This window comes from Tursiops truncatus, chromosome 1, assembly GCF_011762595.2.
Source record: "Tursiops truncatus isolate mTurTru1 chromosome 1, mTurTru1.mat.Y, whole genome shotgun sequence".
Lineage (NCBI taxonomy): Eukaryota > Metazoa > Chordata > Mammalia > Artiodactyla > Delphinidae > Tursiops > Tursiops truncatus.
Genome location: NC_047034.1, coordinates 149,204,678 through 149,231,519, shown reverse-complemented (window position 1 = coordinate 149,231,519; position 26,842 = coordinate 149,204,678). Strand labels below are relative to the sequence as shown.

Sequence of the window (26,842 nt, the reverse complement as noted above, 5' to 3'; positions counted from 1 at the left end):
CATCTATTCAAATTAGGTTCAGTAAGGGACTTCCCTGGTGGCCCAGTGGGTAAGACTCCATGCTCCCAAAGCAGGGGACCTGGGTTCAATCCCTGGTTCAGGGAACTAGATCCCGCATGCTGCAGCTGAGACCAGGTGCAGCCAAAATAAATTTTAGAAAATCTAAAAAAAAAAGATTAGGTTCAGTAAAAAAAAAAAAAAATTTGGTGGGCTTCAGAAAAGGAAGAAGAGAGGTTGGAGGTTAGAGGAGAGAAAAAGGTGTAGTTGTCTTGGAGAATGGGGAAAAAGTATACCAGGGAAATAGAATCGCCAGCAGGTGGAGGGCTGGGTTTAACCAGAGCTTGGCCAGCTGAATCTAACAGGAGGGAAAAAGCGAAGGTAGTGAAAGTGAATGCAAGATTATAGTTGATGCTATTGTCCCCCAGCATCCACTTCCCCCATCCCCAGTCCGTGGGTGAATCCTGGGTAGCCAGTCAGTAAGAGTGCAAAGCCACCTTTGGTGATTGGAATTGTCCAGGAGTTGGCAAGTATTCCAAATTGGCCCAGTGGAGTAAAAGTACTAATTTAAGGGAGCTGGAAGAATATGAGGTGGTGGCTTTAGCCTGGCATACTCAGCCTGGAGACATGTGGCAGTTACTGGTAGTGGCAGTTCAGGTTAGGATGATGTGAGTAGAAGACAGGAGAAGGAAGACAGTACTGGACATGAAGAGGTCAAAAATAGACCATGGTGTTCAGTGAATGTTGCAGTTCCCACAAGTGTTGGTAGAAGTGGGTGTGGAGAAGGCCCAGGAATGTGAAGGAATGCTGCTGGATAGTGGGCTTAGCTTGAAAGCATGGACTGCAAGAAAATTTGTGTTTAGAAGTGGCAGTGGTGTAATAGACTTAGCCCACTACCAGACAACACAGTACTTGGTGTTGAAGAAGAAAAAAATCATCACCGAAAGGGCTCCAAGGGAAGTAGCATCCTAGGCACGAGTCTGGTTAGAGATAGAGTAAGAGAACATTCAGAGAAAAAGCCGGTGACTGAACCCAGAGGTCACAATGGAGGGTTTGGGAAGGGAGCAATGTTGGGTCAGATGAGCAGGGGAGGGCTAATGGGAGCTGTGGTAGCAGTGAATGGGAATCTGGTAGAGATGAACAGGCAAGTGTAGCCCATGACAGGCTTAGGCCTGAGGTGCTGCTAACGGAAGGATTAGTCTGACACCAAGGCTGGTAAGCTGGCTTGTGGCTCGGGAAGGAGCATTTTTGTTAGGAATTCTGCCTCTCCCTGCTCTGAATGGTGCCTCAGATATTGGAAGGACTGCTTACGTCCCATCAGTCTGGCTGCTCGTTTTAAAGGCTATAAATGATACAAAGAAGTGAGTCAACTTGCACAATACTTACACCTATCCAAGTGATGTTTTAGTACTTGTTCAGGGCAGCCAGCTATACAGCCCTTCTGTCTGGGCTGAGAAGCTGGTGATAGGGGATCTGGATGATTTTTATTTATACCTTTTTGGCAAGGTGCAACTTGTAGGGATCTCAGTTCCCTGACCAGGGATCAAACCCGGGCCCTCAGCAGTAAAAGCAAGGAGTCTTAGCCACTGGACCACCAGGGAATTCCTGTGGGTGATTTTTAAATAGAATGATTTTCATTTTAGATTACTCTGGGACAAAATAGTGGCCAATTTGGACATTGCTATAGAAGTCCAGATAAGATGAGACCATAGATAAGGCAGTAGGAAAGAACATCAGATTTGAGATGTTCTCGGAAATGGGGTTGACAGATTGAGGTGACTAGTTGAATGTGGAATGAGGAAGAGGGAAGAATGGGGCGTGACTGCAGAGTGGTGATACAGATGGTGCCACTTGCTGGAATAGAGAATACACAAAGGGGAGGGGTCTGTTTGGTTTCAGATATACAGAGTTTGAGGTGTCTGGGGCATCCATAGGGAGTATGTGGGAAGCAGATTTGGAGCTAAGGAGTGAGGTGTAGGCTGAAGCTGAACGTTTGATGCTCGTCAGGTGGCTATTGAAAGCTGTGGTCATGGAAGACATCACATCAGAGCATCTGTGGAGGCCCAAAGATGTGGGGAATCCAGGAAGGGGGACGTCACAGAATCCTAGAGAACAAAGTGATTCAGCTGGCATCAAAACCAAAAGGTCCAAGAAGGTGGAGGCTGAAAAGTGTCCACTGGTGATACGGAGACTAAGGGTGAGAGCAGCCCTGTGGAAATGGGGTTGCCCCAGACTCAGCAGGTTGAGGGGTGACTAGGGCTGCTACTCCCACAGCCTTCCCCATCTCAGCAACAGCCCGTTCATCCTTACAGGTCCCAGCCAAAACCCTCAGAGTCTATCCCAACTTCTCACTTTTTTGAACACTCCACATCCAATGGGTCTGCAAACCCTGTTGATTCTGCCTTTGATATAACCAGAATTTGACCACTTCACCACCTCTGTCCACATGGGTCCAGACCTCTGTCATCTCTCACTTGGGTTATTGTAGTACCTGCTAGGTGAGCTCCCTTCCTTTTCCTGTCCCACCCCTCTCTAGTCAATTCTCAACATAGCAGCCAGGGTGTCTGTCCTCTTAAAAGCCATGTCAGACTATGGGTCACTTCTCTGCTCAAAACCTTAGAGGTTTCCATTCTTTCTAACGAACAAAAGCCAGCATCCTGCAAGAGGCTTCACAGTGTGTCCCCATTTGTCCCACTCCCACTTTTCACTGCTCTCCCCCTGGTTTACTCCCTTCAAACCTCACAGGCCTCCTTTTCCTTGAATGTGCAAGCACATTCCCACCTCAAGGCCTTTCTTTACACTCCTGCCTCTTGACAGGAAGACTCTCCCCAGAGAACTCTAGTATTATAAATGGCTTTCTCCCTCTGTTATTTTGGGGAGGGAATAGGAAAGCCTTCCCTGACCACTCTGTTTAAAATAGCAGCCCCCTCCATGCCCAGATCTCTTGACCACCTTCTGCTTGATTGTTCTCCATAGTGTATATAATCATCTGCTAATCAAAACTGCATATTTTCTGTCTTTGCTAGACAGTAATCTTCAGGGCAGAGATTTTTGTTCTGCTTTATCCCAGGATCTGTAACAAAAGAGTACAGAGTAAAATCTCAGTGTGTGGAAGTTGGGAAGTGGGATGAAGGAAGCAAGGGCTGCTGCTGGAAGAGCAGATGAACTAGTTATGTTAGATTATATAGTTTATGTGTCAGCTGAATAGGATGCTCTTGAGAGTGAAAGGGATTTGGTTGTCAATTACACTGGGATGAAAGGACTGCCCTAGACTGACCAGAATGGGAGTTCTGGTCACTCCAGAGATAGATAAATCTGAGGGAAGGGTCTTTTAGGATGAGACATGTTTATGTGGGGTTGAGGGAAAAGGAGCCAACCAAGCAGAGCTTTATGATTATAGTGCAACCAAATGCCTCATTTACCCTTTGCATAACATTGCATACAATTCAATTTTCATAGATTTGAGACACCAGGATGGAAAGTGATTTGGAGCCAGAAAACCTGAGTTCCAGTCCTGCCAATGAAACTTCACCCCCAGAGTTTCAGTTTGGAGCTACCACATTCAGTACTGAACATTGAAGTGTTTCTCTAAGTAAGGTCTATGCACCACCCACAAGAAAGTCAACAGATTCCTGGATCCCACCATCAAACTGCCTAATCCAAATGCAGGGGAGGATGAGCTTTTAAAATCTTAAAGAGAGAGAAATAGTACCTGCTCCCTAAATTTCTTGCGAAGATTACGTGAGAATACCTTACGTTTTGTTAGTGCTCAGTAAATGTTGACTTATTACAGGAATATTTTAAGGTTCAACTTAGATAAGAGCTCTGAAAATTGTAAACTGAAGTTGTGGTGGCCATGAGATTATGGCTTGTAGATCTCTAACTACAGATAATATAATTGATCCAAGATGCTTTGCTCTGAAATCTACCACGTTTGTCCTGTGGCCAAGCTTTCCAAGTGCTCCCAAGCCAAGGAGGAGGCTCAGCAGAGATTCTAAAGCGGTCCCGTTCCTGGAAGACATGGAACTCCTCTGACAGCCAACTTTGGCTCAAGGACACCCATGACGGCCTTGCCAAACTTCCCTTAGGCTGCATGGTAGTCTATGATTCTGCTACCCACTATTGCTTCACTTAGGCTTGATGGCTCCCCTAGCTCCCTCCCCTATTTTTTGAAAGGTGTTTCCCTAATAAAATCCTTGCATTTTAATCCTATTTGGGAGTTTACTCGAGAACCCAGACGAACATCATGAGCATCACAGAAAAGTAAGGAGATAAAGATTCTGGGAAGATGGCTGCAGGTGAAGCACCAGGAATCCGTCCCCCTAACTTTGACAACCAGTACACAGGTAATATTGGTCTGATGTAACTACTTTGGTGCTGTGGAGTCTATTGAAGGCTTGCAACATCCAGGGAAGACTTACAGTAAATTGAGATTAATTGGGGGAATTTCAGCTCTTAGTTCAGCTGAGGCTACCCATCCCCCACCCAGCTCAGCCCTGTGGCAGGCAGTCGTGCACATGTTCCTGGAGCACCTTGCACATATCTTGCAGCAGCCAGGGTGAGCAATAAGGACCCCGTCCCCCAAATACTGGGGCTATGTGTTCTGACTAATCACTCAGCTGCTTCTGATGAAGGAGATGCAAACACAGCAGCCATTGTTGTTGCACTTACCCCTGCTGTTGCAAGCCCCTCCCCTCCAGCTGAAGTGACTTCAGGGGATATAAATGGCTGGTGTCTACCGCCTCTTCATTTTAGTCTTTTTCCCCCGTTGAGAGCCAGACATTAAAGACTAGGACAATCAAAAGCAATCACATATATGGGGGAAATTAGAAAGTCACTGCACAGGCACAGGCTGAGAAGAGACCTGAAAATACCTTAAATTTACACCTCAAGCTGATGGCCCAGGGACAGCCTAGAGCAAAAGAGACAATACAGCAAACTCTGGAGAAGAGAGATAACCTGATTTCCAGGATTACCACATTATTCGATTCAGTGTCAAGTTTTTAACAACGATAACAAATCATAAGACATACAAAGAAAAAGGAAAATATGGTCCAAAGGAAAGAAAATAAACCAACAGAAACTATCCCTGAGAATGACCTGGTGGCAGATCTACTAGACAAGGATTTTAGAACAAATGTTTGAAGATGCTCATAGAACTAAAGAAAGATGTGGAGAAAGTCAAGTAAATAATGTATAAACAAATACCAGTAACAAGATAGAAAACCTAAAAAGAAACCAAAAAGTTCCACAGCTGGAAATTACAATAACTGAAAGTATTCACTAAAGGGACTCAAAGGCAGATTTGAGCAGGCAGCAGAAAGAATCAGTGAACTTGAAGATAGGAGAATGGAAATTATTGAGTCTGAGGAACAGAAAAAAAAAATGTGAAGAAAGGTGGACAGAGCCTAAGGGACTTTGTGGGGCACCATCAAGCAGACTGACAGACACACACATTGTGGGAGTTCCAGAAGGAGGAGAAAAAGGGGCAAAGAGAATGTTTGAAAAAGTGGCTGAAAATGTCCAAAATTTGATGGAATACGTGAATATAACCATACAAGAGGCTTAATAAACTCCAAGATGAACTAAAAAAGACCCACACCAAGACATACTAAAAACAAACTCAAAAGAAAAAGACAATCTTGAAATCAACAAGAAAAAAGCAATTCATTACATACAAGGGATTCTCAATAAGATTATCAGAAGATTTCTCAGAAACTTTGGAGGCAGAAGGCAGTAGCTGATATATTAAAAATGCTAAAAGAAAAAACTGTTATCCAAGAATCCTATATCCAACATATCACAAAAGGACAGATTCCATATGATTCCATTTATATGAGGTACTTAGATTAGACAAAATCACAGACAGAAAATAGAATAGTGGTAATGAAGAGATTGCATAATAGGTATAGAATTTCAGTTTTGCAAGATGGAAAGAATTCTGGAGATGGGTGGTAACAATGTTTGCACAACAATATGAATATATTTAATGGCACTGAATTGTACACTTTAAAATGGTTTAGACAGTAAATTTTGTTGTGTGTATTGTACCACAATAAAAAATTGAAGCATGATGGTAAAGATGCTGAGGAAAGATATAGAGAAGAGTAGGCTTGAAACAGAAAACTATTCAATAGTTTTAGGGTCTTATAGTGATTGTCAGATTCTGTACAAAGGGAATTTAGATGGCCTAAGGAAGAAAAACTTTAGTGGAAACAACCAATATTTAAAGGCTTTTTCATTTGTACATCATCTTTCTTTCCCAGTTTTGTAAAAATATCATAAAGCAAGATTCATGTGCTCATTATACAAGTTTTGGGGTATGTATTTAAATTAAAACTTAAAAAATTTTTTAAAAGGAGGTGATATAATAATTTTAAGCCAACTATGGTATTTTAACATTATTTTTTTTTTTCTTGCAGTACGCGGGCCTCTCACTGCTGTGGCCTCTCCCGTTGCAGAGCACAGGCTCCAGACGCGCAGGCTCAGCGGCCATGGCTGATGGGCCCAGCTGCTCCGCAGCATGTGGGATCCTCCCGGACCGGGGCACGAACCCATGTGCCCTGCATTGGCAGGCGTACTCTCAACCACTGCGCCACCAGGGAAGCCTGACATCTAATATTGTTTTGTTCATTTTGATTGTCATGAACAATCACTTTCACAGAACAGGAAATAATAAAAATGTTCTACTTGACTAATAATTTTTAAATGTATTCTAAAATTATGTGAGGGCACTCTGACAAGATGACTTTTCCACTTCTGGTAACGTTGGACCAACTCTTCTGCTGAAGACTGTCAAGAACACTAGGCAAATAACGTAAGCTGCCACAATTCTGAGAACTGGGCTCAGGGAACTGGGAACAAACCGACCCTGGAACTGAAGACTAACTGTACTTAATCAAGATGATGCTGATCAGACCATTGGTCTTGATGACCAATTTCAAGATGACTGTCAGAGCTGACTGTGCTGTTTCTGCACGTAGCCCCCTCCCTTCACCTATAAAAGCTCTTACCCACTGATTGTCAGCTGATCTGGAAGTTTAAATGTTTGCTGGTCCGGGCTTCCCTGGTGGCGCAGTGGTTGAGAGTCCGCCTGCCGATGCAGGGGACACGGGTTCGTGCCCCGGTCCAGGAAGATCCCACATGCCACGGAGCAGCTAGGCCCGTGAGCCATGGCCGCTGAGCCTGCGCGTCTGGGGCCTGTGCTCTGCAACGGGAGAGGCCACAACAGTGAGAGGCCTGCGTACCGCAAAAAAAAAAAAAAAAAGTTTGCTGGTCTGGAAGAGGCAGCTGTACTGTGCCAGAGGGAAAAATCTGGAGTCTGGGCCCACCAATCGTGTGAACCCTTGTACACTACCTCACGATTTGAGAGGAGGAATTTGAATGGTTGTACCGTGGTAGTAAATTAAACCAACCCTCGCGTAGATTGCAACCTGACTTGGAGTCAGGTGGGAGCCCAGAAATCTCAAGCCCTAAACTTGGATAAAGTTGATCCTGAATTGCTGGTTCCACTCCCCCCACCCCAGGCACCAAGCTAAAGCAAATAAAATATTATCTGTGGAAAATTATATAATCCTAGGCTTTGAATTATTTCTACAGATACTTTCCAAGTGCCAAATCAAGCATATATTCAAAGATAACTGGGTCTACAAGGAAGCAAGGACCAGCAGAAACAGCAGACAATGGCAAAAGACCCACAGGAAGCCCAAATACCGAAAATACCAGGCACAGAATGTAAAGCGACTACGTTTACTACATTCATTAGATAAAAGGAGAAGCTTGAACATTTTAGAAGGTGTTATGGGCTGAATTGTGACCCTCTCCAACCCAAATTCATGTATTTAAATCCTAACCCCAGTGCTGCCAAATGTGACTTATTGGGACATAGAGTCTTTAAAGAGGTAAGGTTAAATGAGATCAAGGAGGTGAGGCTTAATCCAATCTACCTGATGTCCTTATAAGAAGAGGAGATTAAGACATGGACACACACAAGGAAGGACCATGAAGGCACCAGAAGAAGAGAGCCTTCTACAATCTAAAGAGAGAAGCTTCAGAGTGAAACCAACTCTGACACCTAGATCTTGAACTTTCAGCCTCCAGGAAGGTGGGGAAATAAATTTCATAAAGAAGGGAACCAGAGACTGTTTAAATTGACACAGCAGATTTTAAAAGATTAACCAGGTGGAAATCTGAGAACATAAAAATACAATACACCAAAGAAATCAATGAACAGGTTCAGAAGCTGATTAAACACAGTTGAAGATAAAATTAGGGAATTCCCTGATGGTCCAGTAGTTAGGACGCAGCGCTTTCACTGCCAAGGGCCTGGGTTCCATCCCTGGTCGGGGGACTAAGGTCGTGCAAGCCACATAGCGTGGCCAAAAAATAAAACTTAAAAAAATAATAAATAAAATAAAATTAGTTAACTGAGTGATAGTTGAAGGAAATCATCTGTAATGAAGTACAGAAAATTAAAAAAAGGGGAAATAGAGGCTAAAACCTAAGAGATAGAGAATATAGTAAGAAAATCAACCAGTCTGTAACTGGAGTCACAGAAGAAAGAAAAAATGAGAAAACTGAAGAGATAATGGCTGAGACTCAGTCAGAAATGACGGGGGTGGGGAGAGGGGGAAACACCAAAAGAAAGAGTCAAGGTCTTCCATGGTGGTGCAGCGGTTGAGAGTCCGCCTGCCGATGCAGGGGACGCGGGTTCGTGCCCCGGTCCGGGAAGATCCCACATGCCGCGGAGCGGCTGGGCCCGTGACCCATGGCGGCTGGGCCTGCCCGTCCAGAGCCTGTGCTCCGCAGCGGGAGAGGCCACAACAGTGAGAGGCCTGCGTACCGCAAAAAAAAAAAAAAAAAAAAAAAAAAGAGTCAAGAATTCCAAAGAGGTTAAATAAAAAGAAATCCACATCTAAACACATCAAAAATTGTACCACAATTTTTTTTAAAAAAAAGCAAAAGAGGATATATTACAAGGAACCAGGGGAAAAAAAATTACTTTCAGAAGAGAGACATTTAAGCCATTTCATTCCTCAACAGAAACAATGGATGCCAGAAAATAGTAAAATTATAGTTTCAGAGTAGTAAAACGGTATCTTCAGCAACCTGAAAGAAAATAATTGTCAACCTAGGATTCTATACACAGTAGGATATGAAGGTGAAAAAAAGACATTTTGAGACAAAAATGGAGAACATTCACAAGCAGCAGACCTGCACTAACAAGCCGAAGATAATGATCCCATTTGGAATATTAGGAGATAAAAAAGGAATGAAAAGCAAAGAAGTCCTAAACCAAGGCTGCCTACCTCTGAGATGGGGTAGAAGGAAAAGCTGCCTTACACTAGAGAAAAGTAGGAAACTCATTACTAGGATCCTGAACAGATACAAAACAGAAGTCTGCTGCCTGATGGGAGGGCAGGAAACTCCCTCCCCCGCAAGCCCCACTGTCATTACAAGGCAGAGTTCAGATGTGCATGTGCACAGGGCCTGTCTATGACTAAGGCTGAAGCAGAACTGAGAAAAACTCCCTGCCACCAACATGAGCCTTGCGTCATAAAGCGAGCAACGGCCAGCTGCTGCTGGGGAAGGGGCAGGAGCATGGAGACAGATTCCCTCTTGTGCAGGCATGCAGGAAGTGTTGAATGCTAAAGGTCAGGAACACTAAGAAAAACTCTGGATTCCAGGTCTCAAACTAAGCACTCCAGGTATCAGCAGCCCACTATCATCAGAAACGAGGAATTGATTAGATGTGCTTATCAAATGATGACACAGCAGAGGAAAAAGTCATGAACTTGGTAAGTTGGTAGAAATTATGCAAACAAAACAGAGGAAAACATGGAAAAAACAGAACAGACTCTCGAAGAGCTGTGGCACAATATTAAGCATGTGACTGAAGTAGCAGATGAAGACAGAAAAAATGTAGCAGAAGAAATGTTTGGGAAAATAATGGCTGCAAATTTTCCAAAGTCAGTGAAAGGTAAAAAAACCACAGATCCAGGAAGCTCAGAAAACCCCAAGCAAAATGAACACAGAGGAGAAAACACACCCAGGCACTTCATGGTCAAACTTCTGAAAACCAGAGATGGAGAAAATATGACAAGCAGCCAGAGAGAAACAAAGGAGCAAAAATAAGAGCTACAGCAGGGTTTTCATTTAAAAACTATGTAAGCTAGAAAGCACTAGCATGACATCTATAAAGACTGAAAAGGATGGGGGAAGTCAACCCAGAATTATATACCCAGCAAAATCATCTCTCAAAAATGAAGGTGAAATAAAGATTTTGTTTTCATCGTAGGTGAGTTCAAAGCTTTCATTTCCATCTCCATCTTTGGAGGCATTTTCAAGTGCCCTCTTAGAAGAGTGGCTTTCCAGTATTCTAGCTTTCCCTTAGACTTTTTTAAAAAAACTTTCAATCTTGGGCTTCCCTGGTGGCGTAGTGGTTGGGGGTCCGCCTGCCGATGCAGGGGACACGGGTTCGTGCCCCGGTCCGGGAGGATCCCACATCCCGCGGAGCGGCTGGGCCCGTGAGCCATGGCCACTGAGCCTGCGTGTCCGGAGCCTGTACTCCACAACAGGAGAGGCCACAGCAGTGAGAGGCCCACGTACCGCAAAAAAAAAAAAAAAAATTTCAATCTTGAGATAATTTCAAACTTTAGAGAAAAATTGCAAGAATAGGTCAAAGCATTCCTGCATGCCCTTCACTTAGATTGCCTAATTAATATTATACTGCAACGATTTGCCTTGTGACTCTTTCTTCATGTGTATTTATGTATATTTTTTTCCTGATGCCTCATTATTCTTCTAGTACTTGTGTGTGATTTCCTAAAATACAAGGACAATGTCCTACAAAACTATCTGTTCACAGTGAACTAACTTTGATATAGTACTATCATCTCAACCACAGACACCATTCAAATTTCACTGGTTGTCCCAAGAATGTCCTTTATAGGTCCAAGATGATTCATTGCGTGTAGCTGTAATATCTCTTCAGTCTCCCCGGTCTTTGCTTGTCTTTCGTAACTTTGAGTTTTCAAGGGTACTGGCGGTTATTTTGCAGAATAACCTCAATTTGTATTTGTCCATCTTAAGTAGACTCAGTTTATGCACCTTTAGCAGGAATATCACATAAATGATGCTGTGTTCTTCTCAGTGCATTGTATCAAGGGACACACAGTTTTGCCTTGTCCGATTACGGGTGGTGTTAACTCTTATCATTTAAGATATGCCTGCTATGTTCATCACTGCAAAGTTAAATATTTTGTACTTCTTAGTTAATATATTACTTGGCATTTTACTGTAGAGCTTTTTCTTCTTACCCACTTATTTATTTATTTATATCAGTATGGACTAGTGGATTCTTATTTTTTTATTCATGGAGTTAAAATCCATTACTGTTATTATTTACTTTGATACTCAAATTGTTTCAGATGAAGCCAGAGGGAACCCCTTTAGTCTGGCTTCTGTATCCTTTAGACCTGTCATTCCTTGAGCACGTTCTTACTTTCTGGAACGAGATGATCCAAGTTTATTTTGTACTCTCCTTACCCCAGCCCTCGAATCCGCCATTTCTCCCTGGAGTTCTGCTACCTTTTAGTAGAGAATGGTATTCAGAAATCAAGATATGGGTTTGCCCCTGGGGCTCATTGTTCTTGGCCTGTCTAGGGGATAGAGCTCACAGATATATGTACAGTCGACCCTCAGCACCCATGGGGGATTGGTTCCAGGACACCCAGCCCCCTCCCCCACCAACCACAACCATACCGAAAATCCCCGGATGCTCAAGTCCCTTATATAAAAAAATGTAGTGCAGTCGGCTCTCCATCTTTCCAGGTCCGCATCCATGGTTACAGAAGGCTCTGTGTATGTATATCGCACACATGTACATACACACACAACTATCTATTTCTACATTTATCTACATATATAAAAAGCTGTGTGTTCATCCAGATACCTCCAATTCCAATCCAACTCCACAAGATTCATTCTAGTCTTCCTCGTTTCCATCTTTGTAAATCCGTTCTCTGACAATGAGAAGCCTGGCTCCCATTATTTTCAGTGTATTTACTTATTTGTTCAATCCCCTTATACGTAACCAATCTCTGACCCTGCCAGCCAAGGACTCTTCAGCTTTGCAGTGACCACATGGGCCACGGCACAGAGAGGGAGAGGCAGTGCTTCGGGTTTTGACTCCGTTATTCCACAGCATCGTGTCAGCCCTTTGATGCTTTGAAGAATTGTTTACCCTTTCCTCAACACTTTTTTCTTCTTTTTAAAAAAATTGTATTGAAGTATAGTTGATTTACAATGTTGTGTTAATTTCTGCTGTACAGCAAAGTGAATCAGTTTCCTCCACATTTTTAGTTGTTTTCAACAAGACTGTTGTCCAGAATAAAATTGCCTGCAATGGTCTCATAAATTGAATTAAATATTGTTTTCATGTGCTCTACGAGGGGAAAAGGTCAGGAAGCACTGCTTTGGGTGTTGTCCATTCTCCATGGCTAGTGTCGCCTGGATCAGGTTTCGTTGTGGTTCCCCATAAGCTTGGCCAACTCTAGGCAAAATCTTAAATTGAACCACTTTCATTACATCCAGTATTCAATGGTAGCTCAGTTGCAATTCTCAGTTGAAATCTAGAAAAGGAGAAGCAACACACAGCTCTCCCTAGCCCAAACTTCAGTATGTGTAGGAGTCACCTGGAGGTCTCCTTAAAATGCTGAATCTGTTTCACCTAGTCTGGGGTGGGGCCTGAGATTCTGTATTTCTAACAAGTTTCCAGGGGATGCGAATCCTGTGGTTGGAGAGCTGTGCTCTGAGTAGCAAGAGTCTCTATTCATCACCTTTATTCCAGTGGTCAGCAGGGAGGATACTAAATTATACAACCAGTAAAACTTAGACGTATTTTTGTTTGTTTGTTTGTTTTGCGGTACGCGGGCCTCTCACTGTTGTGGCCTCTCCCGTTGCGGGGCACAGGCTCCGGACGCGCAGGCTCAACGGCCATGGCTCATGGGCCTAGCCGCTCTGCGGCATGTGGGATCCTCCCGGACCAGGGCACGAACCTGTGTCCCCTGCATCGGCAGGCAGACTCTCAACCACTGAGCCACCAGGGAAGCCCAAACTTAGACGTATTTTTAACCTTTAGATTTTTTTTCATTTGCGCACACACACGCACACATGCGTGCAGAAGAGCAGAGTGAACCCCTAAGTACCACTGGCATTTACCAATCTTATTTTATAATTTCACCTGCCCCTGACCTTTCTATTCCTAGAATATTTTAAAGCAAATCCAGCCATTATATTGTTTCAGTGTGCACCTCTGACAGACAAGGCTTAAAAAAATAATAACCACAGTGTCGTTATCACATAAAATAAACAATACATATAACCCAAAATTAACCATAATTTCTTGACATCATCTGATACTCAGTTCCTATCCATATTCTCAGGTTCAGGCAATAGATGAGTGCACTGGTCAGCTGCTCCAGCTCCCAGTTCACTCCCCTTAGCTGAACACCTGTTGCCACGGTACTTGGGCTTTCCTTCGGGGCTGAGGGCACAGGTATATCCCTCCCCAAACCGTCTTTTATGGCTTGCCAATTTCATTCTTGGAGGAACTCTGCTAATAAACAACAGCGCAAGCTTTAGGATCATGCCCTTTGACCCACCTTCCTGGGTCTCCTCTCAGCCCTCTAGCCTTGAGGCTGGGACAGGAAACAGGAAAGCTGGACAGTTCGCCCTGTCACAGGTTGGCAGCCGAGGTGACCGTGATGTAGACATTTGAAAGAGGAGAGACTGGGGGCATGGGGGAGGGGATCAGGCCTCCCAAACTCCTCTAGCTGCAAACTCTAAACTTTTCCCAGGCATCCTCCCATTGCCAGGACCCCACTCCGTTGTTAATCAGTGTACTGATTGGGTTGTGAGTGGTCAGCTGACTCTCCAGCTCTCCAATCTCTGGCTATAGCCACAAAAGTTTTCTCTTCACGAAGGATCACACGGAAGCTTGTTTCCACCCTGCCTTCATGCTGCCCACTGGCCCAGAGCTTGCCTCTCTCACAGCCTATCTCTGAAGCAGCCAGCACACTCTATCCCGACATTTTCCTACCAAGTCCCAAGCCTCTGGTGGTCCCTGAACCGCAAGAGATGACACGTGGTTTCCCAGCCAACTGCTTCCTGACCAGATAGTGAGGGCGTCCGAATCCCCCGCCTGGGACAGAGAGGCCAGCCTCTGGGCTCCACACCCCACCTGCTCAGCGACACCTGGAACAGGAGCCCTCACTGCGATGCTCATTTTCTAGGTTCCAAATTTGGCATTAGTCGGGGCTCTTCTGGCTGTGTGTGACAGAAATCAAACGCACAATTGTTTCAGCCAAAAGGGGTTTATTTCTTGAGAGGGTGTGTGGATCTCATGAAACGGCCTGGTCCCAGGAAAGGCAGAGGGAAACGGGCTTCCTCTCGTCTGTCCCGCCTCTTCTTGGACATGAGACCCCCTCAGAGGGGCAAGAAATGTGGCCCCCCCAGCCCCAAACTTCAGGCCTCACAGAAGTACCCTCAGTGCTGCTGACCTCAGATGCCCAGGTCCACCTCAGTCCCATTAGGTTGGGACACCTGGGGTGGGGGGTGAGCTAGGCATCAGCTCCCCAGGTGACTCGAATGTGCGCGCCAAGAGCCGCTGCTTTATAGCGTCAGGTACCCAGAGACACTCTTCTGTAGTTCTCGCTCACAGTTCCGGGGGCCAGGGCTCGGGGGCCCACCCCCTCCAGCCCCTGAGACGCCCCTGTGTACGTGCAGCCGCTGCCACGCTGGGGCGCCTGTGGACGATCCCACAGCAGCTCTGCCATCTGCTTCTCCCCTCCCACCCCTACCTTCTCCTGGAGAGTGCATGCGCGATGGTCATCTTGTCTGACCACCTCTCAGAGGCACGTCAGGGGAGAAGGCTGAGCTGCGTCCTTAGGATCTGGTGACTTGGTGGGAGACGTCCCAGGACAGGTGGTGGAGGAAGCCAGGACAGAGCTGGCTGAGGGCATGGGAAGGCAAGGGACAGTTCTTTCCAAGAGCTGTGGCCAGCTCTTTCCAGTCAGGAGAGACAGAGGGCAGAGGCCAGAGAGAGACTCAGGGTCCCGGGAGGATGTCTGGGATGGAAGAGGCCTGAGCATGAGGGCAGGGGCTGATCTGGGTTAATTTTCCCTTGACTGGGGGTCTCCAATCAAGGAGGTCGTGGTGCCAACCCAAGGACAGCTAGGGAGGATCAGCTTGGATGCACTGTGTAACCCACACTGGATCTGTCTCCCTCTCTTTGTGCCCAAGGACCCCAGGGACCAGCTCTGACCTCTCTGAGCCAGGCCCCACCCTCATCATACCAGGGACAGATCAAATGACACCACACTCAGGGCTGGATGTTCACTTTTCTTTCCAAAAGATACCAAGCACCCGGTCTAGGTGTGGCAGTGGGACAGAGCCAGGCTGGGGAACCTGGACATTACACACCCAGGGGGCCCTTGGTGGAGGCAGACAATTTAACAACTGGTCTGAAAGTCAAAAGAGAGGAGAGCTGGTTAGCAGGGGGAGCAGCAGGCAGTGGGGGGTGGCAGGGGCTATGGGGTTCAGGCACGGACCCAGGGACTGGCAGTGCAGCTCACAGCAGCCCTGCCGGGGCCCATTTCTGGGGCAGGGGTGACATGGCCTGGCTTAGCCATCTGTGTGGATGTCCATGCAGCACTAGGCATACTGCGAAACCTGAATTCAGAGGCAGCAGGGCCAGGCCTCCTGGTCTCTCCGAACCTGTTTCCTCGTGTGTAAGTGGGGGACATTGGTCGCCCGGCACTGCCTCCGTGCGGTTGCTGTGAGGAGCCCATGGGCCGGGGGAGGCGATGGGCTCTGGTCACCCCAGGGCACTGGGCACCCAGTTTGTCTTTACTGCTGTGTCCTCGAGGCCCAGCACAGAGAAGACACAGCCTGTCAGTGAGTAAATAAGTGGTCGTGAAAGGGACTGCAGCTGGCCGGGGTGTGGACAGGTCCGTGCCGTGCTTGCACCTGTGCCGGCCGTGCGTGTGCGCCTGAGGGCTGGGGCCTGCCTCCCACCTCTCTCTGAGTGTCTGCGTCTGAGTCTCAGAGCACAGGGTGGGTGCCTGGGTTGGGGACAAGTTGCTCAGAACCTAACCGAGCTGGGGGGACACCCTGCGCCCTCCTGGCCCCGCCCGGGGTACTGGCAGGGGCCGGCGGATGCTGCGCGGGGCTCAGACATACTCTCGGGCAGCCGCCGAGGGGCCGGGCCGGTAGGGCTGCGGGCTGCTGTTGGATCTCTCGGGCTCCTGGCACGTGCAGCAGAGGAAGGAGCCGCCCAGCATGGCCAGGCCGGCGGCGGCCCAGCCCAGAAACAGGGCTGGACCAAACTCGTACCTGCAAGGGGTGGAGGACGCCATCAGGTGTGCCTGCGCCTCCGCCCCGCCCCGTCCTCCCCCGGGGGCTCCCGGCCTCCGCCCTGGCAGAGCAGAGGGCGGGCTGGACGTGCGGAGCTGAGGCTGGGGCCTCACAAGCGTCCTCGGACTCGCCCGGTAAGTTGGGATGAGCGCTCATCTTTCCTCCCGCCCCTGCCCCAGCACATCAACACCACCCGGTGCGACCCAGCTCAGGCTGGGCTGCTCCGCGCAGCCTCGAGCCCCTTTCCTCCTCCGGCCAGATGAGGGGGCGTGGGGGGGCCCGCCAGGCCCGTCGGGGAGAGGAGGGGCGGGGCAGTCCTGCCACCTCTCTCGGTCACGGTCTGGCCCACGGAACTCGCCGCCGGGCTCCCGCCACCCTCTGGTGAAGGCCAGACTCCTCCGCCGACTCCACCTGGCACTCCGGCCTTTCCACCCACAAGCCCAGCGGGCCAGCCCAGCGCCCCCTCTGCAGCGTTCGGGTCTCCCCACCTCTGTGCCTTTGCACGAGGCGCCCCCTGCCGGAGCGTCTCGCCTCCGGTGCTCCGCCTCCAGGGCCCAGTTCAGATGCCACCTTCTCCCCGAAGGCTTCCCCTGACCCCCCTCCGCTCGCCGCCTGGCGCTGACTCTCACTGGGTGGCTGTTCAGTTCCTTGTTTGTCTGGCTCCCTGGGGAGCAACTTGAGGGCAGACAGCACCGGATTCATCCATGTCCCCAGGGCCCAGCACAGGACCTGCAACTCAGGCAGCCTTGCGGAGTGTTGAAGGGACAGGAGCAAGCACCAGCTTGCTCCCCAGGTATCTCTGAGCAGAGCTACCTCTTGCTTGGCAGGTTTTCATGGCTAGAGCTACCAGCCCCAGGGAATGAACCTCACTCCTGAAGTCTTCATTTCCTCCCCCTCTCCACTCTGCTGCCTCCTCCAGGGAGCCCTCCTGACTGCAACAACCCAGGCATCTCTTTTCTCATTCTCCTTCCACCCCAGGGCCCAAGGCCTGTTGGGATGTTTGGGGTTGAGACTATCCCATTCTCTGCTCCCCACAGAGCTGAGAGGTAAGGGAGGGGCCAGGTCCTTCACAGAGCTCCCTATTCGGCCCCCATACCCTGGCCTTATAAGTCCTGACCACTCTAGCTCGTAAATATCTCTGGGCCTACTCTCCACTGCTAGCCCCTGGCCCCAAGCCCTCTGCTCCAGACCTTTTCATCAGCACCTTACTGGCCTTGCTCCCTCCCCACCATTCTGCACACCACAGCCAGAGGGACTGTCCTGCCTTCCACACCAGGACACGGAAAAAAACCTTCCTATGGCTGCAAGGCCCTCTGCCATCTGCCCTTAGGACTTTTCCAGCCTCATCTCTCCGGCCCAAAGTCACTGTGCCTCCTACAGAAATAACAGCCCAGGCACTGTGCTAAGTCCCTTACCTGCACCATCTCACAGAACCCTCACAACCACACTGAGCTCCGTCCTTGGTCCTAGCTGCCTTTTACAGGGGAGGAAACCAGGCACAGAAAGGTTAAGGAACTTGCCAGTCACACAGCCAGCCCGTGCAGAGCTGGGATTTAAATCCAGAGCCACGGCATTTAGCTACTGGGGTGGCATTCAGGGCCCAGCCACAGCTGCTCCCCACTCCAGAGAGCTTCTCAGTAACAGCACCTGGGGCTCGTCCGTCCCCTGTTTCCTCCTCCAAGTGCCCTGCTGGACAAAGGCCAGTGGTCCCAGAGGAGGTGGAGTGGGAGGCCCAGCCTGTTCCCTGGCCCAAGCCATGCCCTGGTGCTCACCTGGCGTTGACGGGTGTGCTGGGGTTGAAGAACTCCTGGGTCACCAGTGTGGCATACCACGAGACGGCCGTCAAAGTGCAGAGGCCTAAGGACAGGGTGGGGGGGTGGTCTCAGCTCTGCTCTGGCCTCCAGAGGGCCCCACAGGATGGGGCTACCTGCCACGGTCAAGAGGATGGAGGAGGAGCCAGGCACTCACCCGCCAGGAGGAATAGGGCACCCCCAGCGATGGCCACTCGGCCCTTGGCGATAGGGTTGCTGTCTCCGACCCGGGTGCACTTCATACCGATGACACTGAGGACCATGGCCACGAAGCCCAGGAGCACGGCCACCACCATCAGGGCTCGCGCTGACTGGATGTGACCTGGTTGGGGTGGGAGGGTCTGAGCGGGGGGGCGGGAGAAGTGGGCGGGTGGGAGGAGCCCAAGATGGGAGGGGCGGGAGCTAGAGCAGGACGCTCCTCCTGGGCTACTACCTGCGGCAGGTGTGACGGGATCCTGAGGGCTCAGGTGACTACAGGGCGTGAGGGCAGAGTGTGGAGGCTGAGCCTCACCATTTAACCCCACCGTTCGCTCTCCCTGGCAGGTTCTTCCAGGTCGTGTGTGGTGACAGGGTGGTATGAGTTCTCCCATCAGCTGCTTTCCGGCCAGGCGCCTCCCTTTGGGGCCCACCCCTCCCAGGCAGCGGGGGGCAGTTTCTCCTCAGGCCTTTCAGATTCACCAGAAAGAGGACCCAGGGTGTCTGAGGCCCAGCTCAGCCCAGGTTGGCCCTTGGACAGGGATGCCTCCCCCATTGTCCATTCTGACTCGAGTTACCTTCCCCTGTACCCTTTGAGTCGCCCATGGTAGCTGTATGTCTGCTGCCGGCGTCAGTCCCGGGCCTGGGGGGCAGCTCAGGGGATCTGGGTCCCTGAGGGAGGCCAGATGACCTGCCTGGTCCGGAGTGGTGGGGGGCGTGTGACAGCAGCCCAGCTCAGGCCTGTGCGGCCCCGGGGCGGAGGGCAGGCGGGCCGGCCCCCAGCCAGGGGTAGAGCTGCAGTGGCGCCTGTTTACGAGTCAGCTTGTCAGGCTCAACCCCTACACCGCAGGGGGAGGAGAGCCACCCGTGTGCCCAAGCGCCTGGGTGCGGACCTGCATGTGCACGTGTGTGGCTGTGTGTCTGTGCGTGTGGGTAGGTGTACCCGGGTGCCGGCATACTTGTCTACATGGCAGGACTGGCAAGTAGGTGTGTGTGCACAGTGTATCTGCAGAGTGTGGAGAGAAATGGAGGGAAGGGTCTTGACTTAGAGCCTCTGAGTGCCGGGCACTCGTCTCCTCTGACCCAGAGTCCTGTGAAAGTCCTAGTCCCCTTTCCAGAGGAGGACAGAGAGGGTCAGTGACTCCTTCAAGGTTACAGTGGAAGAGCTGGCATGTGGACCCATGGCTGCTGGAACCTAGAGCCCCTGCCCCCAGGAGGGCCAGGCTGGCCTGGATCTTCATGAGTGCACGGGAGGCAGGGGCTGCAGAGGGCAGCCCGGTGCAGACAGCAGACCGTGGGAAAGCTTGCTCCGGACCTCCCAGCCCCATATCCACCTCCCCATCCCAGTGGGCATGAGGCCTACCTTCCAGGGCAAGCAGCGAGTCATAGAGCTTGCACTGCACCTGACCGGTGCTCTGGGAGGCGCAGGACATCCAGAGCCCTTCGTAGAGGCCCACGGCGGTGATGATGGCATCGCCTGCGTAGGAGGACTGCTTCCACTGCGGGAGCGCTGTGCTGGCAATGATGCCCACCCAGCCACCCAGGGCCAGGAAGTAGCCCAGGAGCTGAAGACCTGAGTTGGCCATGGCCCAGGGGAGGGGATAGGGGTTCCAGGGCTCAGGGCTGGGCCAGGGTCCCTGGGGGGGCCGAGGTCATGGCCAGGTGACAGGAGCAGCTGGGTTGGGGGTGGGGTGCAGCAAGTGGTCAGAGGCTGAGAAGGAGAGGTGACAGCCCTGCAGTGGCAGCAGCAAAGGCAGTGGCTTCAGGCTCTAGAATGCTGGGGGAGGCCTGAGCTGGAAAGGCCAGGGGCCCGCCCACAGCCGCCACCTAAGCCAGGGCAAGGTCCCCAGCAAAGCTCCTGCCCAGCCCCCGGGGGGTGGGGGGTGGGGCGTGGCCAAGGTGGTGCCCCTCCCCAGGGATGGAGAAGGGAGGGGCTGGGAGGAGTGACCCCCGGCTGGCTCTCAGGGCCTTTCCCCTAGGGAAACCCCTTTAGGGGCCTGATAAGAGTGCCCTAAAATTCTCCTAATTCCTATCCCAGACACCAGCACTGAGATGATGGACTTTGCCCTTGCACTGCTGATGTGACCCTTGGGGTTTTCTGTCCTCTGACCGCAGGACAGAAAGAAAATGGAATTCCAGTTTGCAGGAGGTAAGACTAGGGTTAGACACTGGGGAGAACTTTTTGGAGCGGGTTCTGAGGTCAGCTATGGAGAGACTGGGTTGGGGAGGGGTGTTGGGGAGTGGGGGTCCTTGGTACCTGGGGCCCATGTGTATCAGAAACAGCAGAGGCCAGACTCAGCGTGGGATCTGTTTGAGATCTGAGGGGGGCAGAAGAGGGACCCCATGAAGGCTGGGACAGGGCTGGCCACCAGCCAGCAAGGAGCCTGGCAGGGAGGTGGGAGACAGCACCAACCTTCTGGGATCAGCCTGAAGGAAGGCAGACTGTTCAGCCCCTTTAATCCCCTTGCTGGCTGGCTTAGCAGCTCCTGCTGGGGCCTGAGGCACAGGCCCCTGAGCCCCCAGCTCCAGAACAGCCTGGGGGGGAGCAGTGGCCTCTGCACATTCCCGGGGTTCAGGCTGCCCCCTCCGAGCGCCCCACCTCCCCTCCTCTCTCCCGTCCCAGCTCAGCCCCCTGCAGCAGGGGAATGTTTAACTCTCCTCGACCTCATTAGCAATCCCCTCACGTTCAGTTCGGCTCGCCAGGCGTGGGTACAGGGGAATGTCACAACCCCGCTCCCGCCAGCCCCCCGGCGCCCCCTCCAACCCCAGCAGCCCACGCGCCCTTTGCCGGACTGCACTGGGGGAAGGCAGGGTCCCGCCGCAGACCCTGGCCTCCTTGCACCCCCGACCCAGACCCCCTCCGCAGGGACAGCCCCGCCCGCTCCCTCCCTCGCATTCTTCACGTGGCTATGCAAACGAGAGGGTGCCCGGCGCTGCAGACAATGCTGCCCTGTGCGCCCGCCCGCGCGTGGGCCCTGGTATGGCCCGCGGCCCCGCGGCGGCCAGCGGGGGGAGGGGCCTGCCCTCGAGGGGGCGGCGGGCTCTGCTGGGCGGGCCTGCGGTTCCCGACACTGCGCCCCTTCCCTTCCCACCCTCCTCACCCCGGCCCTCCGTGCTGGGAAGGCCGAGCCACGTGGATCTGTGCACACGCAGACCTGCTTCCTGGGGCGGCCTGCGCGTCCCCCAAAGCTAGCGGGGCCTGGATCCGTGGTACAGAAGCCAGTCCCGAATTCCGATTCCTCTACCACGGACGGTGAGAGACTGTGCGATGGGGATGAGCAGAGCACACAGCCGGAGCCCAGAGTGGAGACTCTCCGGGGCCGCAGGGAGCTCCATTTCTACGCGTTTAACCGTCTAATCCTCAAGGCAGCCCCCTCACGATGGGCGTTCCTCCACGGATAAGGAGCCGAGGCTGAGAGAGGCGACCTACCCCACGCTAGGAAGCCAGGGGCTGGGGGGCTTTCCTATCAGATCTGTCCCCCCCACACCCCGCCTTTCTCAGGAGCGCTGGGAGGGGCGAGGCTGAGCTGGCGGTGGAGCCTCGTCCCACCTCTAAAGGGCACGTCGGCTTCGCGGAGTCACAAGGGAGCTGCCCAATGTCTGAGAGAGTGTGAGGCGCGCATGGGGCCGGCGCGCAGCACAGTGATTCCCGGAGGCCGGGTGTCCCTGTCCCAGCCTTCCGCAGGGCTCTCTCTGTAAGGAGGATACAGGGGTCATTCCGGTCCTGAGGAGCACCTGAGTCAGGCCTCTGAGCCTCGGGATCTTCAAGGCCACACAGAAACAGTGTCAGAGCCACACAGCCCTGGAGACCGGAGACTGCAAGCCCCTCCACTGACAAATGAGGAGCTGGGAGCCAAAGAGGGGAAGCTAGCCTCTTAGGGTCACACAGCTGCCCCCAGGGCCTGCTCACTCCTCCACCCTGGGCGCCCCCAGAGCCCTCCCCCACACCGAGGACCTGAGCCACTTTATGATCCAGAATGAGGCTCACATCTCCCTCGGAAGTGCTTCTTTTAAAAAAAAAAAAAAATTTTTTTTATTGGAGTGTAGTTGATTTACAATGTTAGTTTCAGGTGTACAGCAAAGTGAATCTGTGATACAGAAGCGCTTCTGTTTATCCCTTGTGTTATTTGAGGTCTTGAGTCCATTCTACCAAAACAGCCCCTCCTACCTTGATGGCCTTCCCTCACCCATGTTCCAAAGCCCTTTGGAATTCAGATCCCGCACCTGGAGTAGAGTTCCCTAACCCTGTGTAGCTTCTCCATCTCCACTGGGGTGGTAGGTAGGACTCCTACCACCCCAGTGCCCCCCTGCAGTCCAGCGACTCCCAGGCATGCGGGGAGAGCAGGAAGGCTCAGGACCCACCCCAGCCTCCATTAAGAGCTAACTAGAAACCGCCCTGGGGTGTCACGCTTCACTGTTTAAAAGGTGCTTTCAATTACATTACGAGAAGCTTGGGGTCCTAGCTTTACGTCTGCCACCGAAAAGCTGTGTGATGCTAGGCAAGTCCCTTAGCTTCTCTGGCCCTGGTTCCCAAACTGACAAATAGGGATAATAGCATTCACCTGTCTGGGTCATGAGGGAGTTCGTGAATCGAGATGGGCGAGAAGTGCTTTTGGAAACATAATATGCCGAAGGAATGTGGCTAATGAAAGCTCCGTTCCAAAAAGACTGCCTCCTGGGCGGTCTCCCCCTTGGTCCCTCACCCTGGGTGCGGGCGACTGCTGGTGGCTGACGACCCGCTGCCCCTTCCTGCCTGGCAGTGCCCGGCAGGGAGGGTGCTTTGTAGATAGATCTGTGCTGACCACTGACGGATGGGTGTGAGGATGAACTGTTTCTGCCTCCCTCCCAGTGAAACCCTGGAGCGCCCTCCCTGGTCCTTGCCCACTGCCAGTCAGGGGTCCGACTCGGTTGGTTGCCGTCCAGCACATTCTCTGCAAGCCACCACCTGAAACGTTGGAGGCTCAGGAGGTGGTGCTGGTCAAACTCCCCCCAGCTCTGAGTCTGACTTTCCCGTGGAATCCCAGGCTCGGAATGGAGAGGACTTGTCCAGGTGGCACAGCTAGAAAGCAGTGCAGCCAGCAATGTGGCCGCCCCAGTGCCCTGCCTGCCCCGGCAGGGTCAGGTGCTCTGATCTGGGATCTGTAATGCTCTTTGCATATTTCCTTTCACAGCACTTGGTGCGCTGTTCGTTTGCCTCCTTCTTGAGGACTGAAAGCATCTCCCAGCCCTACCACTGGCCCCATTTTTGTGTCCCACGCCGAACCCAGGGTGAGGGCATCTCTGCAGCACACGTGGCTGTCTGGTAGTGCCTTCTTCTCTTCCCCAAACAACCCTGAGCACTGGCTCTCTTTGGCACCCCTGCTGAGAGCTCTGCCAGCTGCCTGGGGTGCCAGAGATGGACGTCTTCCACGTCCACATCTCCCCCGAGTTTGCTGAGTTGCCTCCCGTCCCCTCTAATGCTCCCATGGCTGCTCTCCCTTCACCTCAAGCAGACTTCCCCAGGGCTGACCTGCTCATGCCTGTGTTTTACAAACGGGCCAAGCAATCACAGCATCTCAGCCCGGACCCCGCCATCACCTCCGGCTGCTGGGAGGACTCACCCACCATAATTATATTCACTTATCCCAGTTCTGTTGCCCTTGAAAACGTATGGCCTTTCATGAGCTAAACTGAGATAGTCTGCTGTCTCTCTGTGTTTAGTACACTTTGAACTGTGAAGGTCACCTGCGTTGATGTGGAAACTTCTGGAAGACCAGAATCAGGCTGATGGAGTTTTCTGTAATGTTGAGTATCTCCTGTGTGCTAAGCATTGTGCCAGGCTCTCTCTGAGTATTCCCTCATTGATACTCTCAGCCATCCTGGGAGGAAAGGACTGTAATCTCATGTTACTGGTGAGGAAACACACTCAGAGGTCACACAACTGGAAGTGGTGGAAGTGAGTCTGGCCCAGCTCAGCACGTGGGTGAAGCTCGTGCTCTTTCCATTAACGTGGTCCTCTCTTCATACGGCGAGTGGGTCATCCAAACAGGACACGGGATCACCAATGACTAAAGGAATCGTGACTGTCCCTATGGGATCATTCCCATGAGCATACTGACTCCCAGCTTAAAAAAACAACTGTTCCTTCACTTCACATCTCCCTCCAGCTCATCCTGCCCCCCACGGAGAGCCAAACTCCTGAGAAGAGTTGTCTATACCCACCAGCACCACTCATTCTCCTCCCCTTCTCACTTGAACTCACTCCAGTCTTTCGTCGACCGGAACATCTCTTGCCAAAGTTCTCCCTGATCTCCGTGTCACCAAATCCAAAAGATGGTTCTCAGTTCCTATCTTGCTCAACCTCTCAGCAGCATTAGACACCGCTGCTCACCCCCTCCTTCCTGAAACACTCTCATCGGCTTCCAGGACTAGGCCTCTTGGTTCCCCTGCTCACGGCTGGTCCTCGTGTCCTCTGTTGGACCCCACTGCCTCCAGAGCCCCAGTTGCCTGCAGCCCGGCCCAGTCTTCTGACTCTTCCTCTGTCTACACTGACCTTAGTCTCCTGGCTTTGAACGCCCCCCAACTGCTGATGGGGACCCCCAAAGTTCTGGCTCCTACCTCCACCTTTCCCTGAACTCAGAAACCTTTTGTCTCACAGGCTCCTCGAACTTGAGCATAACACATGCAAAACCAGACCCCTGCTTTCCACGCCCCATAACCATCTCACCTGCAGTCTGCCCCGTCACGGGAAAGGGCGACTCCACTTCCCCAACTGCTTAGGCTGAATCCTTCCTTTTTTTAATTTTATTTTTATTTTTGGCCATGCCCCTTGGCATGCAGGATCTTAGTTCCCCAAGAAGGGATCAAACCTGTGCCCCCTGCAGTGGAAGCATGGAGTCCCAACCACTGGACCGCCGGGGAATTTCCTAGGCCGAATCCTTCTTTTTTTTTTTTTTTTGCGGTACGCGGGCCTCTCACTGCCATGGCCTCTCCCATTGCGGAGCACAGGCTCTGGACGCGCAGGCCCAGTGGCCACGGCTCACGGGCCCAGCCGCTCCGCGGCATGTGGGATCCTCCCGGACTGGGGCACGAACCCACGTCCCCTGAATCAGCAGGCGGACTCTCAACCACTGCGCCACCAGGGAAGCCCGGCCTAATCCTTCTTGTTGCTCCTCCCCATACCATCCAACTGATCAGCAACTCCTGTCAGCTCTACTTTAATGAGATCCAGAACCTGACCTTTTCGCTGCCTTCGCTGGCAACACCTGATCCACAACACCTCTATCTGCCCCGGGGTCTTTGCAGCAGCCTCCGTTCTGCTCTCCTTGTCTCAGTTCTTGCCCTCGTAGCCCATTCTCCACATACATTCTTCACTGAGGCCTTTCAAATGTAAGTCAGATGCTCTCACCGCCCTGCTCAAAACCCTCCAAGGGCTCCTGTCTCACTGGGTCAAAGCCCAGGTGCTCTCAGTGGCCGACCAGGCCCCAGGGACCCTGACCTCACTGGCTGCTCTGTGTTAGCACGTCGGCCTCCTTGCTGTTGCCTTCTCCTCAGGGCCTGACCTGCCTTCTTTTCTACCTCAAAGGATTACACACACACATTTATGTGTTTGTTACCTGTCTCCCTTACTAAAATAGAAGCTCTATGAGGGCTGGGACTTGTTTGGTTTGACACCATATTCCCAGCACCAGCACTTAGCTGGTGCTCAATAAATAAACACTGGTTGGTTGAATAAATGGGCTCTCAGGGTGCAGGTTCCCAACTCACGACCCCACTGCATCTCAAGCCCAGGAGGGAGATGGGCTTGTGGCCCGAGGAGCTGAATCTCCAGGTCTGGTCTTACTCCGTCTCCTAGAGGTGTGTGTTGTCCTGCACATGGAAGCCCTGAGGTATGAGGACCCTGAGGCCAGACATCAGAGCAGGATGCATGTGGCCGACACGGGGGCAACATGCCAGAGCACTGCTGACCGCTGCTAGCTGCCAGAGAAGGATTAGTAATAATCCCTGCCATCCACCCAGAGCGTTCCAGTTTACAAAATGCTGTCACGTCGGCGTCGCATGTGGGCCCCACGACTGCCCAGAGGTGGGCAGAGCAGCGATTATGGTCCCCGTTATACATATGACAACCCTGAGGTCCCTGAGGTTAAGGGTCTGGCCTGAGACTGCACAGAAAGTGGCCAAGCCGGGTACAGAGCTAAGCCTCTTCACACCATGCCTGCCGCTGCATCCTGCCCAGAGCAATTTTTTTTTTTTTTTTTTTTTTTTTTCGGTCCGCGGGGCCTCTCACTGTTGTGGCCTCTCCCATTGCGGAGCACAGGCTCCGGACGCACAGGCTCAGCAGCCATGGCTCACGGGCCCAGCCGCTCTGTGGCATGTGGGATCTTCCCGGACCGGGGCATGAACCCGCGTCCCCTGCATCGGCAGGCAGACTCTCAACCACTGCG

General features: G+C 51.7%; 2 protein-coding genes across 2 annotated transcripts; one reads left to right on the top strand and one right to left on the bottom strand.

The window, feature by feature from the left end:
* Nucleotides 1-14,374: 14,374 nt before the first annotated feature.
* Nucleotides 14,375-20,270, bottom strand: CLDN19 (claudin 19). The gene is made up of 5 exons (XM_033836794.2): nt 19,783-20,270; nt 18,382-18,546; nt 18,186-18,270; nt 16,240-16,392; nt 14,375-15,521 (listed from the first exon to the last, which is right to left on the bottom strand). The coding sequence occupies exons 1-5, from the start codon at nt 20,003-20,005 to the stop codon at nt 15,473-15,475; spliced, it is 675 nt and encodes a 224-aa protein (XP_033692685.1). The 5' UTR covers nt 20,006-20,270; the 3' UTR covers nt 14,375-15,472.
* LOC141276315 (uncharacterized) lies at nt 16,211-26,635 on the top strand. Its single transcript, XM_073791190.1, has 2 exons — nt 16,211-16,547; nt 20,458-26,635. The coding sequence occupies exon 2, from the start codon at nt 20,763-20,765 to the stop codon at nt 21,819-21,821; it is 1,059 nt and encodes a 352-aa protein (XP_073647291.1). The 5' UTR covers nt 16,211-16,547; nt 20,458-20,762; the 3' UTR covers nt 21,822-26,635.
* The last annotated feature ends 207 nt before the right edge of the window (nt 26,636-26,842 follow it).

Coding starts and splice junctions, on each gene's coding strand:
- CLDN19 (XM_033836794.2), bottom strand. CDS start 20,005: ATGGCCAACTCAGGTCTTCAGCTCCTGGGCTACTTCCTGGCCCTGGGT. Junction 18,547..19,782: donor CTCGCTGCTTGCCCTGGAAG/GTAGGCCTCATG, acceptor CACCCCAACCAG/GTCACATCCAGTCAGCGCGA. Junction 15,522..16,239: donor CCCTCGGCGGCTGCCCGAGA/GTATGTCTGAGC, acceptor TTTGACTTTCAG/ACCAGTTGTTAAATTGTCTG.
- LOC141276315 (XM_073791190.1), top strand. CDS start 20,763: ATGAAGGCTGGGACAGGGCTGGCCACCAGCCAGCAAGGAGCCTGGCAG.